The sequence below is a fragment of the Zea mays genome, chromosome 2, assembly GCF_902167145.1.
Source record: "Zea mays cultivar B73 chromosome 2, Zm-B73-REFERENCE-NAM-5.0, whole genome shotgun sequence".
Classification (NCBI taxonomy): domain Eukaryota; kingdom Viridiplantae; phylum Streptophyta; class Magnoliopsida; order Poales; family Poaceae; genus Zea; species Zea mays.
This window is the reverse complement of record NC_050097.1, coordinates 135,043,951-135,060,370: the sequence shown is the minus strand read 5'-3', so window position 1 is coordinate 135,060,370 and position 16,420 is coordinate 135,043,951. Positions and strand designations below refer to the sequence as shown.

General features: G+C 40.0%; 1 protein-coding gene across 1 annotated transcript; it reads left to right on the top strand.

The window, feature by feature from the left end:
• Positions 1-421: 421 nt before the first annotated feature.
• LOC100192672 (transmembrane 9 superfamily protein member 3) lies at positions 422-7,094 on the top strand. The gene is made up of 12 exons (NM_001137880.2): positions 422-615; positions 2,557-2,749; positions 2,881-2,985; positions 3,105-3,122; positions 3,210-3,298; positions 3,368-3,520; positions 4,019-4,153; positions 4,517-4,683; positions 5,382-5,476; positions 5,848-6,221; positions 6,367-6,640; positions 6,720-7,094. Exons 1-12 carry the CDS (start codon positions 526-528, stop codon positions 6,785-6,787), a joined length of 1,761 nt encoding a protein of 586 aa, NP_001131352.2. The 5' UTR covers positions 422-525; the 3' UTR covers positions 6,788-7,094.
• The last annotated feature ends 9,326 nt before the right edge of the window (positions 7,095-16,420 follow it).

Here is a 16,420-nt window from a genome sequence, read left to right as displayed (position 1 = left end):
ATATCACTAGAATTATACATGAATTTATAATACAAAAAGTCACAAAATATGTGTTTGGATCATACACACAAAATAGGAATACAAGACATAAAAGAAATAAAACATGAGGGGATCTCATGCTTATTTTCCACCAAAATTGCTATAAAGGATATCATTTCATAGGAATTTTAAAGGATTCAATCCTTTGTTGCAATGCTCTCATAGGAAAACTTTTCATAAAAATTGAATCCTATAAATTTCCTTTATTTTTTCTCCATTCTAACGACTAACGTACCTTCAGCACACAGGAAGAATGTTTACACGATTTTGTCATGATTTTTCTCACGTTTGCCCCGTTATGGCTCCGTTCTCGTAAATAACAATAACATTCTCGCATATACAGTACAATATTTCACAAGGTTTCTGCCCAAAATTACGGCCCCTCTCTTTCTCTCTCTGACTACCTCCGTATGAGGCAGCTTGTGCTCGTTCGAGACTGAGACACCCCAACACGCCTCCCTCAGCGCAGATCTCGCCGCCGCCGAGATGCTCCGCCGCGGCGTGCTTCTTCTCGCGGCCATCCTCATCGCCGTCGCACACTCGCCCCTCGCGTACGCCTCGGAGGCCGAGCACAAGGTGCCCCTTCATCCCAACCCTAGATCTGAACACTCCCTTGGCTGGATCCGTTGAAGCGTCGCGCCGGATCTGGGTGCCGAGCGCCGCTGGCCCACTGCGTGCTCAGTACGACGGGGTGACTTTGCTCTGTAGCTCTGTGGCGCGAAATTCTGGGCGCAACAGATTTGGAGTCATGAGCGAGATACGGTTTCGGGGTTGTTTTGGGAACTGGTTGCTTTGATCCTGGCTGCTCGGGGGCCGCATTCAGACAAAATTTTGTTCCTTTTTGTTTGCATGCAACTTTTGGATAGTGTTAACATTCTCGTGGACAAACAGCTGGTTCTAGTTGCGTCAAATGTAGGCCTCGTGTAAATTTTAATGTATATATATAGGTGACATCTCTTTGCTTACAATTGCATGCATTTTTTGGTTTTTCATTCACATTATCAGGTGGTGCGTGCAGTGGCGGACCTAGGTTTTTTATATAGGGTGTGCCGTACAAAAAAATATATACAATTATATATGTTTCTCTCTTGGACTTCAAAAGAATCAACACAGCAAGTGGCGCGCGCCATGAAAGCTGTCGGGCATGCTGCAGCAGGGCAGCATTGGGCGGGCGCGCAGCAGCTGGTCAGCGCTGGGGCTAGGCGCGCGGCGTCCTGGCGGCGCTAGGGCTGGGCACAACGTCCTGACGGCCGGCGGCTAGAGATGAGAATGCTGGTCGCGCTCGGGCTCGTTAGTGTGAAGGCTGAAGCGGGTCTTGGTGGGCCGGCTCCGGCTTAGGATGTGCCGCGGCCCACCTGGACCCCTCTGTGGGTCCGCCCCTGGGTGCGTGTCATGTTTAGGAAAGGTGAAAATGCATGCGGATCATCGCGGGCTTACAGTTGGTATGCTGCACTTTAATATGGTATTTATCGTGGGGATTTCAGATAAGCGCTCCCATAGGGAGATTACTAGTCGAACATGATGTGGTGGCATTTGACTTGATAGTTCAAAGGCGAATACATCTCCATTCTTCATTTTATTTTGTTACATTTCTGGACTGGAATACTCACAGTTGGCTAAGAAGTGATGAGCTTTAGCGCAGTGGCAGGTCCTTGCGGCAGCATCCTGGGGGGTGGCAGTTCTATTTTGGACATTATTTTAGTTTGATGCTGAGTGTAACTGCATTTAGACCTTTCAGAGTAATTACTTTTGGGTAGTCTTCTGTAATGCGAGTGTTACTTTGTGATGTAAAAAAAAATTCGACCTGTAGCGGTAAGATCGCCCCCATGACATTATGTTAAGAAGAAAACCTTCTCACGTAGGTTGAGAAAACCCCCGAACCCCTGCCCCACCCATACACAGCGGCACCGTAGCCCATATGGGAATGACCGGGGCTGGGCCTTAAACCTGTGCTTTGGTGTGGGACAAACGAGGTTTTTTTTTACCACAGCCTGAAAATTTGCTCCCATGGGGAATCGAACCTAGGACCTGAGGAGTGCTACTCAGACCCTTTCGCTTACTCTATGATGTAAAGTCAGGCCTTTATGTCTTTAGACAAACTTGTGGTTGGTAAGGTAAAACGATATGTGGATTATGGAAGTCCTAGTTTGACTTCTTAGTGCTTACCCTTTTATTTCTGGCTAGAAGGCTGCTCTGTTTTGAGTCCATGAAATACATACATTTCTGATGATTAGTGGTTAGAAGATTGAATCCTTGGATTTAAGAAATGTCTGAGTTTTTCACCCTGATATGGTTGGGGCTGTTTCAAATTAAACATTTAGTGGTCATGATCACCATGCTTCTATATCTTTCACTGTTACCCTTGATGCTACAATATTCAGAAAACTTGTTTCCTACAACCAGAACCAGTTTAAATTTTGCTGTCTTTTCAGAATTTACCTGCACTGAATTTAACTATGACGATAATGCCTTTACCTACTAAATCATTGCAGCTTATAATATTTTTCTTATGTGCAGTATAAAACAGAAGAACCTGTTAAGCTATGGGTAAACAAGGTTGGGCCTTACAATAACCCTCAAGAAACTTACAACTATTACAGTCTCCCGTTTTGTCAACCATCTGAAAACCCTGCACATAAATGGGGTGGTCTCGGAGAGGTCCTTGGTGGAAATGAGCTGATTGATAGTCAGATCGATATAAAGTTCATAAGTATGCTTGCCTTATCTTGACATCCTCCTGAAGTTTGTTTTTTCTTGGACTGTGTATTGATGCATGTTTGTTTCTGTGACTGAATTGATTTATTTTGTTGGCTTTTCATTTTATTGTTTCTTTTGTTTTAGAAAATGTGGACAAGGGGGCCATTTGCACAATTGAACTTGATGTTCAAAAGGTTCAGCAATTTGCTAATGCCATTGAAAACTCATATTGGTTTGAGCTTTTCATAGGTATGGGAAATCATCGTTTATTTTTATTCTGATGCACATTTTTTGGACGCTTTATCTTGTTTCTGACATTCTTTGTCTCCACATTTTGCTCCAATGGCTACCGTGGTTCCATAACCTAGATGATCTGCCATTGTGGGGTAGGTGGTTTTATACCTATTCATTTCTGTTGCACGAAGTCTTTCTATTTTCTTTTGAAATAATGGAGCCGTTTTCCCTCTGAGCAGGTTTTGTTGGGGAGACTGACAAAAACAATGAGAAAAAGCACTACCTTTACACTCACAAGAACATTGTTGTTAAATACAATGGTAACAGGGTATGTGTTGTATATAACCTTAAAAGGATTACCTGAGACCTATATGTTGGCTAATTAAATTCTTTATAGATAATTCATGTGAATCTAACACAAGAGTCACCTAAGCTTCTTGAAGCTGGCAAAAAGTTGGATATGACTTATTCAGTGAAGTGGGTGCAAACAAATGTGGCATTTGCACGGCGCTTTGAGGTTTACTTAGACTACCCGTTCTTTGAACACCAGGTAATTCTTGCTTGCACCAGGGCAACATACCCAAGGTTATTAAAACGATAAAACGCTGAAACGCTCATGGGTGAAGTTGTGACTTTTAACGTTTAAACTTCGTTTAAACGTAGTTTTAAACAACATAGGAAAAAATACCAATATATCATAATTTTAGACAATAACATGAAGTTAAATACCAAAACAGAGAGGTTAGTGGGTTACCAAAACTTCACCCATGAGCTGGATTGGACCCAAAAGTAACTAACAGACTGGGCCTAAATGTAGCTAGTGGTCTAAAACGCATGAAACACTGCATTTTACAGTTTAGAACGCCAAAACGTGGTTTCAACCTCTGATTATTATTTTGGCGTTTAAACGTAGTTTTAATAACACCGAACATACCATTTCAAAAGTGTACACTTTGCCACTTTGGTCTTTCCTCGGCTCTGACTAATGTGGACCTTGCTATCTGTCTGAAGTAATTACAAGATGGCTGACCCTTTTTTCCATGTTTAGATTCATTGGTTCTCCATCTTCAATTCATTCATGATGGTTATTTTCTTGACTGGTTTAGTGTCAATGATATTGATGAGGACACTAAGAAATGATTATGCAAAATATGCTCGTGAAGATGATGATCTGGAATCACTTGTAAGTTCTGAACCTGCAATCCGTAGCACATCGATATGGTTATATATTTCTCATTTTGTCTGCTAATATAACTCATTGTTTGTCTTTTTGCGTTTTTACAGTCTAGATGAATGTTTAACCATTAATTTTATCTATTTCATATGGTAATTCTAAAAGTAAAAAGTCCATTAGCCAAACATTGTAAATTATTATAGAAAAACACCCATTGTTTTAATGTCAGCAATCTAATATTTATGAAAGAAATAACAAATCAATTTGTCAAAAATAAAATTGAATCATACAAGTTCCAAGTAACAACAAGTAACAAGTTTTTCTTTGACTCGATGGATCGTTTAGGATTAAGATACAGTTTTCCTTTTTCAGGAGCGAGATGTTAATGAAGAATCCGGGTGGAAGCTTGTCCATGGTGATGTGTTCCGGCCTCCTCGTGGCCAGGTGTTTCTTTCTGCCCTAGTTGGTATTGGCACTCAGCTGGCGGCTCTTATCCTGCTTGTGATTGTGTTGGCCATTGTTGTCATGTTATATGTTGGGTAAGCTCATAACCAGCTTTCTTTATCTTCTCTTTTCTTCCTTGGATGTGCAAAATTTAGGTGTTTAATTTCTGAAAGTGTTTTTTTGGCTAAAATTCTTATCTGAATCTGAAAATTATGAATAAGAATGACTTAGCTTTCAAAGGACGTCCTTATTTTGTGCTTATATAAATCATCTCTTTCTTTAGACGATATGAGTTGGTGTAATTGATATCTTTGGTAGGTTATTAGTCTCTTATTTTGATTTATGACTGTTGTAGGATCTTTAGATAAAATGGTTGCTTTTGCATAATCTAGCAATACCTTTGGCAAAATCCTTCTGTATTAACATATGGAACTGTGCACTGCTCTGAGATGTGATGTGCATGAGCGTGCAACCCAGAATTTGCAACCCATCCATTGTTCAGACTTGGAGAAACAGAGAGCATGGAAAGTTTGTAACATAGAAATTACTAGAATCCTGCTTTAAGCATTATGCGAGTACATCAGTAATGTAGATGCAAAACTTCTTTTAGAAATCAGCATATATGATCTGTCATTCTGTCTATATGAAGCCATCATGATCAACGGAATCTCTCATGCATTGCAGTTGCACTTGTAGAGGCTTCAATTTTATTAACAAGGATTTTGTTCACCTTGTATGAGTGCATTAACATTTTGCTCAAGCCTTTATGTAAATACTTTGTTGTATTTGCCAGGCGAGGAGCTATCATCACAACCTTCATTGTGTGCTACGCTCTTACATCTTTCATCTCTGGATATGTTAGTGGTGGTCTCTATTCAAGGAATGGTGGTATGATTCTGCATGTTTTTCTCTTCTCTACTATATAAAGCATCATTTTCCACGGTTCCATGTCCTCTACTCCCCCACATTTAAATGGTAAAAAAGCTAAAACTATGCATCATAGGAATTCGAACCATGGTTGGCTCCAAACCCACATGCACACACTCACCTGGCCAATAGAACACATATGTCTTTGTGTTTTATACTTTATACTCGAGCATAAATGGAAACCGTAGCAACGTACATGCACTTTACTAGTTTATTCAAGTACTCTGTTATGCTTACCCATGTTTTTTTGCTCCAATAAATAGATTCTTGAATTTGAAAATTTCTTGTTACCTTGTTTTTCACTTCACTGAGTGCACTATATATCGTGGCAGGAAAAAACTGGATAAAGGCTATGATCCTTACAGCATCACTTTTTCCATTCTTGTGTTTCTCGATTGGATTGTTGTTAAACACTATTGCTATCTTCTACCGATCATTAGCAGCTATACCATTTGGCACAATGGTTGTCATGTTTATTCTTTGGGCTTTCATCTCCTTCCCGTTGGTTCTATTGGGGACTGTAGTTGGTAGAAATTGGAGTGGTGCTCCCAACAACCCGTGTCGTGTGAAAACGATCCCGCGCCCAATTCCTGAAAAGAAGTGGTACCTTACACCTTCTGTTATTTCACTGATGGGTGGACTTCTCCCCTTCGGCAGCATCTTCATTGAGATGTACTTCGTATTCACTTCCTTCTGGAACTACAAGGTAAAAAAAAAACATAGTGGTGATTGAAGTACTAAAGATCCAATCACCAGCATATAGAATGATCTGCACTACTTTCTTGGTCACAGTAGCAAAGTTTCTTTCTTTTAGTTTCAAGGAATATTGACTCCACTTGGTGCCTTGGCAGGTGTACTACGTCTATGGTTTCATGTTGCTGGTGTTTGTCATCCTCATAATAGTCACCATATGTGTCACTATTGTGGGTACTTATTTCTTGTTGAATGCTGAGAACTATCATTGGCAATGGACATCATTCTTCTCTGCTGCTTCTACCGCCTTGTATGTGTATCTATACTCTATATACTATTATCATGTGAAGACAAAGATGTCAGGATTTTTCCAGACAAGCTTCTACTTTGGTTACACCTTGATGTTCTGTCTTGGATTGGGAATACTTTGCGGTGAGTCTTCAAACTTGTTTTCATCTAATTTCAGTCTTACAGTGGTCGTGTTTTGACACCTTTCTATGTGTATATGTAGGTGCTGTTGGATATTTGGGCTCCACCCTATTTGTGAGGAGGATCTACAGAAATATCAAATGCGACTAAACTTGGTCTAGGCTGCTAGCATGTCTTGTCACAATATGGTGCAGAGTAATACCTTGAGCTTCTGATTGACTTCGGAAATTACACAGGAGGTTGCTCTCCCTTTCGTTACTCTTTTCATCTTTTTTGGCCTATCTTCCTGGACGTGTGGAACTGCCCATGATAAATGTATACCTAGTTGGAGAATTAGTCAGAGTACTGGAAAGTACATGTAGGTTTTTTTGGTGCGGCCTCTCTCGGTCAATTGTAGGAGTACATTGATGAATATTACTGCAGTGCAGATTCCAGTGGGCTAGATTCGCCCCTCTTATGACTGTTTCTAACTACGTACCCTCTCCGTCCCAAATTAGAATTCGTTTTAGGGAATTAATGAATTCATACAATAGTTGATCTATGCATTTTATACGTGTCTAGATTCATTAACATCCATTTGAATATAGATATAAAAATATAGAGCTAAAACGACTACTATTTTGGGACGGAGGAGTACGTCAAATATATCATGTCCAGGCCAATGATCTAGGAATTGGACTTATTTTTATTACTAGAGTATAACATTAATGCCTGGACTATAATATAGTTTTCATTTCGGTACTATCTTCTTAAGTTCTCTTTGGTTTTTCGGTGTTTCATTTGTACATACCAACTTATTTAGGACTATAAAGGCTATGAGCCTTTGACTTGCATAGGAACTCAGCAATCTTATTATGATGTGTTTGGTTTGAGTTTAGAGTAGGATGAGGTGGGGGCGATACCGTATCCTCGATTTTTTAGGATTACGTCGTCACAAAAAATTACTTTGGTGTTTAACTTGTCTCCACGTGATTTTTATCCAAACACTATATAAACTGTGGCTGTTTCTTTTCATCTCTCCTTGTATATCTAACCAAACATACTCTTAGGCGCCCTTTGTCAGAGCTCTTAGAGCTGATTCAGCTTTGTTATGAAATAGAACTGATTCGGTTTCAGCTTTGTTATCAAATAGAAGTGATTCTTTGTAGATATATGTGAATTTCACTAAAATGAACTAAGAGGCTGAGAGCTGAAAAAATAGCTTCTCTCCTGTTTATGTGAAGTGATCCTTAATTGCAATTGTGATTCTTTATCGTGATTTTGAGAGTGATAAAATTTTAAAAAAGCAACAGAATCAATTCTTCCAAAGAATCAATATTCATAGAGAACCAAAATCGGATGAAGCTCTCCTAAACTAGCCCTTAGAATCTCAGGAAAATCAAGAAAAAATGTTGTGCAATTAATATTTATGTGCAATTGTCGTGTAATCAAAATATCATAAGAAAAAATGTACATGTCATGGAACCTCCTAAGATATTAGGCCCACATTCCTAAGGATCTCAAACAGTCATGTATGTGTATCACCATCACATCATCCAAGAGCGCTTATTCCATAACGCAGACAATACACACCATCGGAGTAAGCGGAAATGATTACAATAACATAATTTACATTCATAAATATAATATAGAAAGAGTTGATTATTACATTATCGTGTACTGAGTGCTTAAACTTTTTACATCATAGGAAGGCAAAACACCTTCCCCAGGCAGTTCTTTGTTCTCCTCCTGTTCCGGGACAATCTTGGAACAGAAACAACAGAATTCAATAGTTTCATTACCTACAACAACATGAGTATGAAAACACTGAGTACGGAGTGTACTTTCACAAGTCTTACCCGACAAAAGGAAAAGACTCGAGGATATGCTGGCCTTTGAGAATCAAGGTAAAGTTTAACAAGATTCAAAGACTCTTTTTGTCGAAAAGCTTACTATGAGTGGATCCTTAAGAATTCATTTTACTCATCCAGTTAAGTAATTACATGCATCTAGATTCTTTTCTATTCTTAGATCAAGCACTTGGCCTATACTAGCCATCTTTTATTATCCCTTCAGTTCACTTGTTGCTACGTGTAGGGCAGTGACCAAGTCTTCATGTTCGAGAAGTAACAACGATTCAAATCGATTAATACCCAGCTGGGGATCTTCAACCACTCGACATATGTCAACTCGCACTCGGGCATCTCAAGACTAGAATGGGTTCACGTCAACCGAGAGTACAGATACTCCATCGTCCAGCCTGTTGCCACGGAGGGTACATGCTACTCTCGCCATCTATCCACTCCCATTACGTGGTAGCATTTATGGTATTGGTCCGACCGTGATAAAGCTTACCCATGACGAGGCATGTGGCCAGTTAAAAGGTCCTCGATCATCAAGCCTACATCGGCTTGGTCCTTAACTGACTTAGACGGAGACACTACACCGAGACTGCCCTCTCGTAGAAGTCACCCGCCTAGTCTCGTCTTTATTATTTAAAACCCCAAAGTTTGGTACCTGGCAGAGGTACTCTTTTCAGATGTTGAACCCATCACAGCCGTGATGGATTCACCATCATAAGTCTTTTCTTTGTAAAAATCCCCATCCAGTGTGAAGCAACACCTTTTGTTTTAAAACAAAACCTTTTGTTTTCTATAGCAAGACTAAGCATTAGAAAACTTGTTTAAATAAAACAGGTAAATAAGGAATGATAACCAATTTTCCAAGGAAGGAAATGCATCAATGTTTAACACACAATTCTTATCACCTAATGCATCATATAAGGTGATAAAGAGTTTAAAACAAAAAGGAAAAGAGATAAAATGCACCAGGGCTTGCCTTGTGTTGCAGGAGTTTCTGCTTCCACACCGTAGTGTCGAAATAAAAGTTTCTCATGGTCCTGCGTACATTGGAACATGCTTGAGCAGTGACTGGCTTCATCTGGAAACCCTGGAAGCTGGCGACTAGCATATCCTTCAGCTTCTGTCACGATGTGATTGTCCTAGGCCAAATAGAAGAATACCATGTTTGAGCCACACTTCTGACAGCCATGACAAAGGACTTCGCCATGACAGCGGTGTTGCCCGCATATGAGGATATAGTTGCTTCGTAGGTCATCAGAAACTACTTCGGATCTGAGTGCCCATCATACATGGGGAGCTGAGGTGGCTTGTAAGATGGTGGCCATGGGGTAGCTTGCAACTCTGCTGCTAGAGGAGAAGCATCATCAAAAGCAAAGATACCATGATGAAAGTCATCATACCATTCATCATCATTGATTGGGCTTTCTTGACGAAGCTCCCTGTGTTGGGGCCTTCGGCCTTGGTCACCCTGAGTAATGTGATGCATTTCTTCAGTAGCTTTGTCGATCTTCCTCTGAAGGTCGGCTAGCCGAAGCATATTTTCTCTCTTCCTTTGCACTTGCTGGTGAATAGCCTCTAAATCCTTGATCTCCTGGTCCAACTCCTCCTCATGAGGTGTTGGGCTGGTAGCCTTTCTCTTCTGGCTCCTAGCTTCTCGTAGTGAGAGTGTCTCCTCATTTGTGTCCAGTGGCTGCAAGGCAGCCCCTGGCGCTGTTGTCTTCTTCGGTGGCATGACAAAGGTGAATGCTTGCCGAAGGTGGTCGTTTGAGTTCACCCATGGTGGGCACCAATGTTGGTCACTTGTTCTCAAATGTTGTGAATCAAGAACAAGACAACACAATTATGAATTATTAGGGACATTTGTCTTTCGAAGCATTATCTCCCCATGGGTATAATGATCATCAGACGAAGGACATGAAGAACATGCCTCCATTCAATATGTGAACATGAATGCGAAAAGGCAAAGATATAAATTACATCTCATTAGTTCCTTCATATTCGCATTCTATCAAACATGTATGAACATCAACAGAATTAATATTACATTGATACATTCGGCTTGCTCGAAGGTGAAGACGCGAGAGAGTGATTACAATTTAGCATAACAGTACGGTGCTACTGTTCATCTATTTATAGACACGGGACGCAGCCCGGGTAAAAGTACATTTATGTCCTCAATATTCACATATGATCATAATACAAGTTATTAAGGACTAAGTAGTCTTTTCCTCTTTCGGCTAGCATCATCATTATACTTAATCTCCGTTGTGAGCCGAAGTTGTCCATCTGGTGATAGCTTCCGCTCTTACTCTTATCCTCTTTAGATCTGTCTTCATCTTGTGTGCCTTCGTCATGAGGAAGAGGCTTGTATCATGAAGATGAAGCTTCCTGTAATAGCTTATGCTGAAAGCAAGTGGTTAATCATGTTTTTGAGGACCTTCGGAAGGAAAAGGCCCCCAACAGAGCCTCTTCACCTTTACTAGGTGATTTGTCTGGCTTTGCATTCTCTTAGGAACAACTTTTGAGCCGTCGGGACCTTTATTGGGTGCACTTATCTTACCTTTGTTTGAAGGACTTCGGGATCTTTCTTCTCTTTTTTTACTAAACTCGATGGTGTAGTCCCAGGTTACATTTTACATCGGGGAGTGTGCCCTTATACATGATGGGCCAAAGTTACATGTGTTACAAAGATGGCCCCATTAAAAAGCATTGCCCCTTTTGAAAGGAAAAAGGGCGCCACTATGAAAGAAAGAAGAACAAAAAAATTAATGATTATTACACATAATATCTACAAAGCTCATCAACATTCTAGGATCTTAGGACTTCATTTCCATCCACGACTTTCAACCTATAGGATCCAAGCCTATTCAAAGATACAACCAAAAAAGATTATTCCCATTTGACTTGGAGTTTTCCTACTGTTTCTGGGTTGGCTATCCTTCATAGTACGAGATGGTTGGGTTTTATGTTTTTTAGTTTTACCTTTCTATCCCACCATTTTGTTGTTTCAGTTTGACTCTTCTTTATGTGGTCAATTGCTTGAAGTTTGATCCCTTCTATTGTGTCTTTTGAGATTTTCTGGTTATCTTTGTCTTTAGTCGAAGCAATAGTTTGTGCTGGCCCTAGCTTTGCTTCTTATAGTGATATTGCTTCGTCTCCGTAAATATGTGGATCTAGATACTGAAGAGTTGTGGTTCCACACCACTTTGGTTAATTCATCTAGCCACTTTCCCTTCAACAAATTGAAAAGAGATGTCATGATTCCAAATAGACTGATTCCATTTGCCCTTTCGACTAGCCCATTCGGCTCTGAATGTCTGACATATGCGAGTGTACATTTGTACCAACATGATTGCAAAAATATTTGAATGCTTCAGAATCAAACCGAGTTCCGTTATCGATGGTTAACGACTTCGTCACTCTAAAGCGATAGATAATGTTTTGCCAATAATTTTTTTGAATTGTAGCCGACGTTATTGTGGCCAAGGGTTTAGCTTCAATCCACTTGGCCAAGGGTTTACCTTGCGATGGTGGTAGTGGACCAACTAGTTCCATTCCCCATCTTTGTAACGACCATGTTGGTTGGATTAGCTAGATTAGCGACGAACACGGTTTCTAGTCTCTTGTACATCTTTAGCAATTGTCACACTTCTGAACCAATTTTGTTGCATCTGAAGCTACCTTCGACCAATAGAAACCTTATTGGAATACTTTCCTAGGAGCGCTCTAGATCCAATATTTGCTCCACATATCCCAGAGTGGATGTCCTTCATCAGCTCTTGTCCTTTGGTTCTTGAAAGGCATTTGAGAAGGGGTGAACAAACACCCTCCTTAAACAACTCTCCTTCTATGATTCTATATGGTCTTGTCCTGGCTTGCATCCTCTTGACATAAGCCTTGTTGTTTGAAGGGTGATTGCCTTGAAGAAACAATATAATTTATGTTCTCCAGTCTTCGTTATGCGTTGGAGAGATTGTCAAGACAACTCTTTTCTATTAGATCAACCGAAGGTGATCTTAGGACTCGAAAAGAATTCAGGAGGAAGAGGTAGCCCCTAGGCTTCTGACTTGGCTAGTAGGTCAGCATGTTTATTGTTGGTCACTTGTTCTCAAATGCTATAAATCAAGAAAAAGGCAACACAATTGTTAATGGTTAAAGGCCTACGTCCTTCGAAGCATCATTTCCTCTCGGATATAATGACCTTCAGACGAAGGTCATGAAGGACATACCTTCATCATTTCAGCATATAAATATGAATGTAAATAAGAAAGTAAAGGAACATAGTAATAAAAGTAACGATCAATATGTATCAACAATAATCTATTTATTCTTGTATTCCATAAACATGAATAAACATCAATTATATTTATATTGCATTGGTACCTTCGGCTTGCTAGAAAGTGAAGATGAAAGAATGATGCAAGAGTGATTACAATACAATGTGTCTAGTATGGTGTTACTGTTCATCTATTTATATGCACGGGACGCAGCCCAGATAAAAGTACATTTATGTCCCTGGTACAACAACAACAACAACAACAAAGCTTTTTTGTCCCATGCACGTTGGGGTAGGCTAGAGATGAAACCCCGTATGAAAACCTCAGAGCTCAACCCCAAAGAAAAAAAAGGGGAAACAAAGGCAAAGGAGAACCGAAAAACGACGAAACAGGGAAACACATAAAAGAGATAAAACCCACAAGAACCAGCAAGATCTAAATGGGCACAAGAAAAGGTCAAACGATTAAAGAGGAAAAGCGAAACTATAAATCAAGGTTCTGGCACGTGAATTGCACACTTCCACCCCTTCCTATCCACGACGAGCTCTTTATCAATATTCCACTCCTTCAGGTCCCTCTTCACAGCCTCTGTCCACGTCAAGGTTGGTCGACCTCTACCTCTCTTCACATTCTCGGGACGCCTAATTATTCCGATATTCACTGGTGCCTCTTCAGATCTTCGTTGGATATGTCCAAACCATCTCAAACGATGTTGCATAAGCTTCTCCTCAATTGGCGCCACTCTTACTCTCTCTCTCGTATATCATCATTCCGGACTCGGTCTCTCCTTGTGTGGCCACATATCCAGCGCAACATACGCACTCTGCCACACATAGTTGTTGGACATGTCGTCTTTTAGTGGGCCAACATTCTGCTCCATACAACATAGCCGGTCGGATTGCTGTCCTGTAGAATTTGCCTTTTAGTTTGTGTGGCACCCGGGGGTCGCCTAAGACACCCGCCGCTTGCCGCCACTTCAACCATCCAGCTTTAATTCTATGACTGACATCCTCATCGATGTCTCCATCCTTCTGAAGCATTGATCCTAAGTAACGAAAAGTGTCTTTTTTGGGTACCACTTGCCCATCAAGACTAACATCGCCATCTTCATACCCCATGGCACTGAAATCACACTTCATATATTCCGTTTTAGACCTACTAAGACTAAAACCTTTTGCTTCCAGCGTCTGCCTCCACAATTCCAACTTTTGCGAAACACCACTCCTACTCTCCTCAATAAGTACCACATCATCGGCAAAAAGCATACACCACGGTAATCTCCTTGTATGTCCCTTGTGACATCATCTATCACCAAAGCGAAAAGATAAGGGCTCAAAGCCGACCCTTGATGTAGTCCTATGTTAATTGGAAAGTCATCGGTGTCCCCATCACTTGTTCGGACACTTGTCACAACATTAGTGTACATATCTTTAATAAGATTAATGTACATTTATGTCCCTGGTAACTATTTATAATCTTAACATGAATTATTAAGGACTGTATGGTCTTTATCCTCTTCCAGTTATCATCATACTTGAGCTTCGTCAACAAGTCCAGCCGAAGTCCTTTGGCTTCCAGCTTTGTCGCTCATTCTTTATTTCCCTTCGTCCTGTCATAAGAGAAGTCCTCCATCCCAAAGCCGAAGCTTCTTGTAACTATTCATAATCATGCTGAAAATATATAGTTAGTCATGTTTTTGAGGACCTTCGGAAGAGGAAGGCCCCCAACATTTATTATCTCCTCTTAGGATGCTTTTTAATGAAAATCCTTCGAAGGACCCCTCTATCCTTCGAACTGTATTAAGATATTTTTCTAACTTTGGATTTTTTGCCTTGCTACTCTTGTCCACATGGCATGTTATTTGGGAGTCAAACTAGAGTACTATCCTTTAACACCTATAGCCTTAAGCTTTCGAAGGCCGAGGACTATAGCTTCATATTCTGTGATATTGTTAGTGCATTGAAATTCTAGTTTGGTTGCATATGAAATTTTTGTTTTTAGGGTGAAATGAGAATAGTAGCTGCTCCTGCTCCAAAGGTACCCTAGGACCCATCACAGAAGACTATCTATATAGCTTTGTCTAGGATACTTGCTTCTTCTTGAGACCCTAGTGTCCAATCAGCAATGAAGTCTTCTAACGCTTGAAATTGGATTGATGATCGATGTATAAAACCAATGACAAACTCATTAAGCTCAGCAGCTCATTTTCTAATTCTGCTAGTTTCTTCTCTATTTCTTATAATATCTTTCAATGGTTGAGATGAGGGTACAATAATGTTGTATGACTGGAAATAATGTCAAAGCTTCCTAGAGACATTAGCACTGCATATAATACATTTTCCATTTCTAAATAGTTATTTTTAGATGGACCATGTACTTTTGAGACGAAGTATACTGGCATTTTTCTTAACTCCATTCTCCATCTTCTCCTGAACTAATGTTGCACGTACAGCAGAATGAGAGGCGGATATGTATAGCAATAAAGGAGCCCCTGTCGTTGGTGCTGAAAAAGTTGTTAATTGATTCAAATATTGCTTTAAATCTTCTAAGGCTTGTTGTTGTGCTGACCCTCATTAAAAAACTTCGACTGACTTTAACACCTCAAAGAAAGGCAAGCTTCGTTCTGCGGACGTTGATATAAATTTGTTTAGAGATGCAAGTTTGCCTACCAACTGTTGGGCTCCCTTCCTTGACTTTGATAGCTCCATTCGAAGTATTACCTCTATCTTATGTGGATTGGCTTTGATCCCCTTTATTAAAACCAGGCAACAAGAAACTTTCCCTTCTTCACACATTTTTCTGCGTTAAGCTTGAGATCAGCCTTTCAGAAGTTTGCAAATCTTTCCTGAAGATCTGATATATGATCTTGTTTAATACTTATTATGGTAATATCATCCACATATGTCAAAAACATTCCTGCCAATTTGGCTACTTAGCACCTTGGTGGTCATCCTACTGAAGCTTCCTCCAGCGTTTTTCAGTCCCTCTAGCATCCAAAGGTAACAGTAGGTGCCACTAGGGGTTATGAAACTAGTCTTCAGCTCATCTTCCTTTTTCATCCAGATTTGGTGATAGCCTGAATAACAATCTAGCAAACTCATCAACTCCAAAGTAGCAGGTGCATCTATGAGGGAGTTTATCCTCGGGAGAGAGAACTCATCCTTCAAACAGGTGAAAGTGCATTCATCCCTTTTGTGAGTTTTGGTGATTTGGATAACAACACATTTAAAGGTCTAACGAGTTTGCTAAGTGTTGAACAGGAAATTCAGTATGATGAACATACTTGAATAGTGTATAATGATCAGTGAACGAAGGTTCAACACGAGGTTAAATAACCAATGAGACAATGCAAATGGATATTATATGATCTCTATATTGGTTTGAATATATGGACAAGACCCGAGAAATCACTACATACATATGATCAAAATAGAGGATGAAGTGATTAAGAGGATAGGTCAAGCCAAAGTGAATAAGATATGAGAAATGGTGAATTGGCTTGACCATATTACTATCAGTCCATATATGCTTCTATGAGAATCAAACTAGAGCTTGATTGATCTTAACGGCTATATCTAGAAGACATTCAAGCAAGGTTCACAATATTGAAGAAATGATTCTCTCAATGGATGATCAATATGATGTGACTCAAGAATGGCTTGATA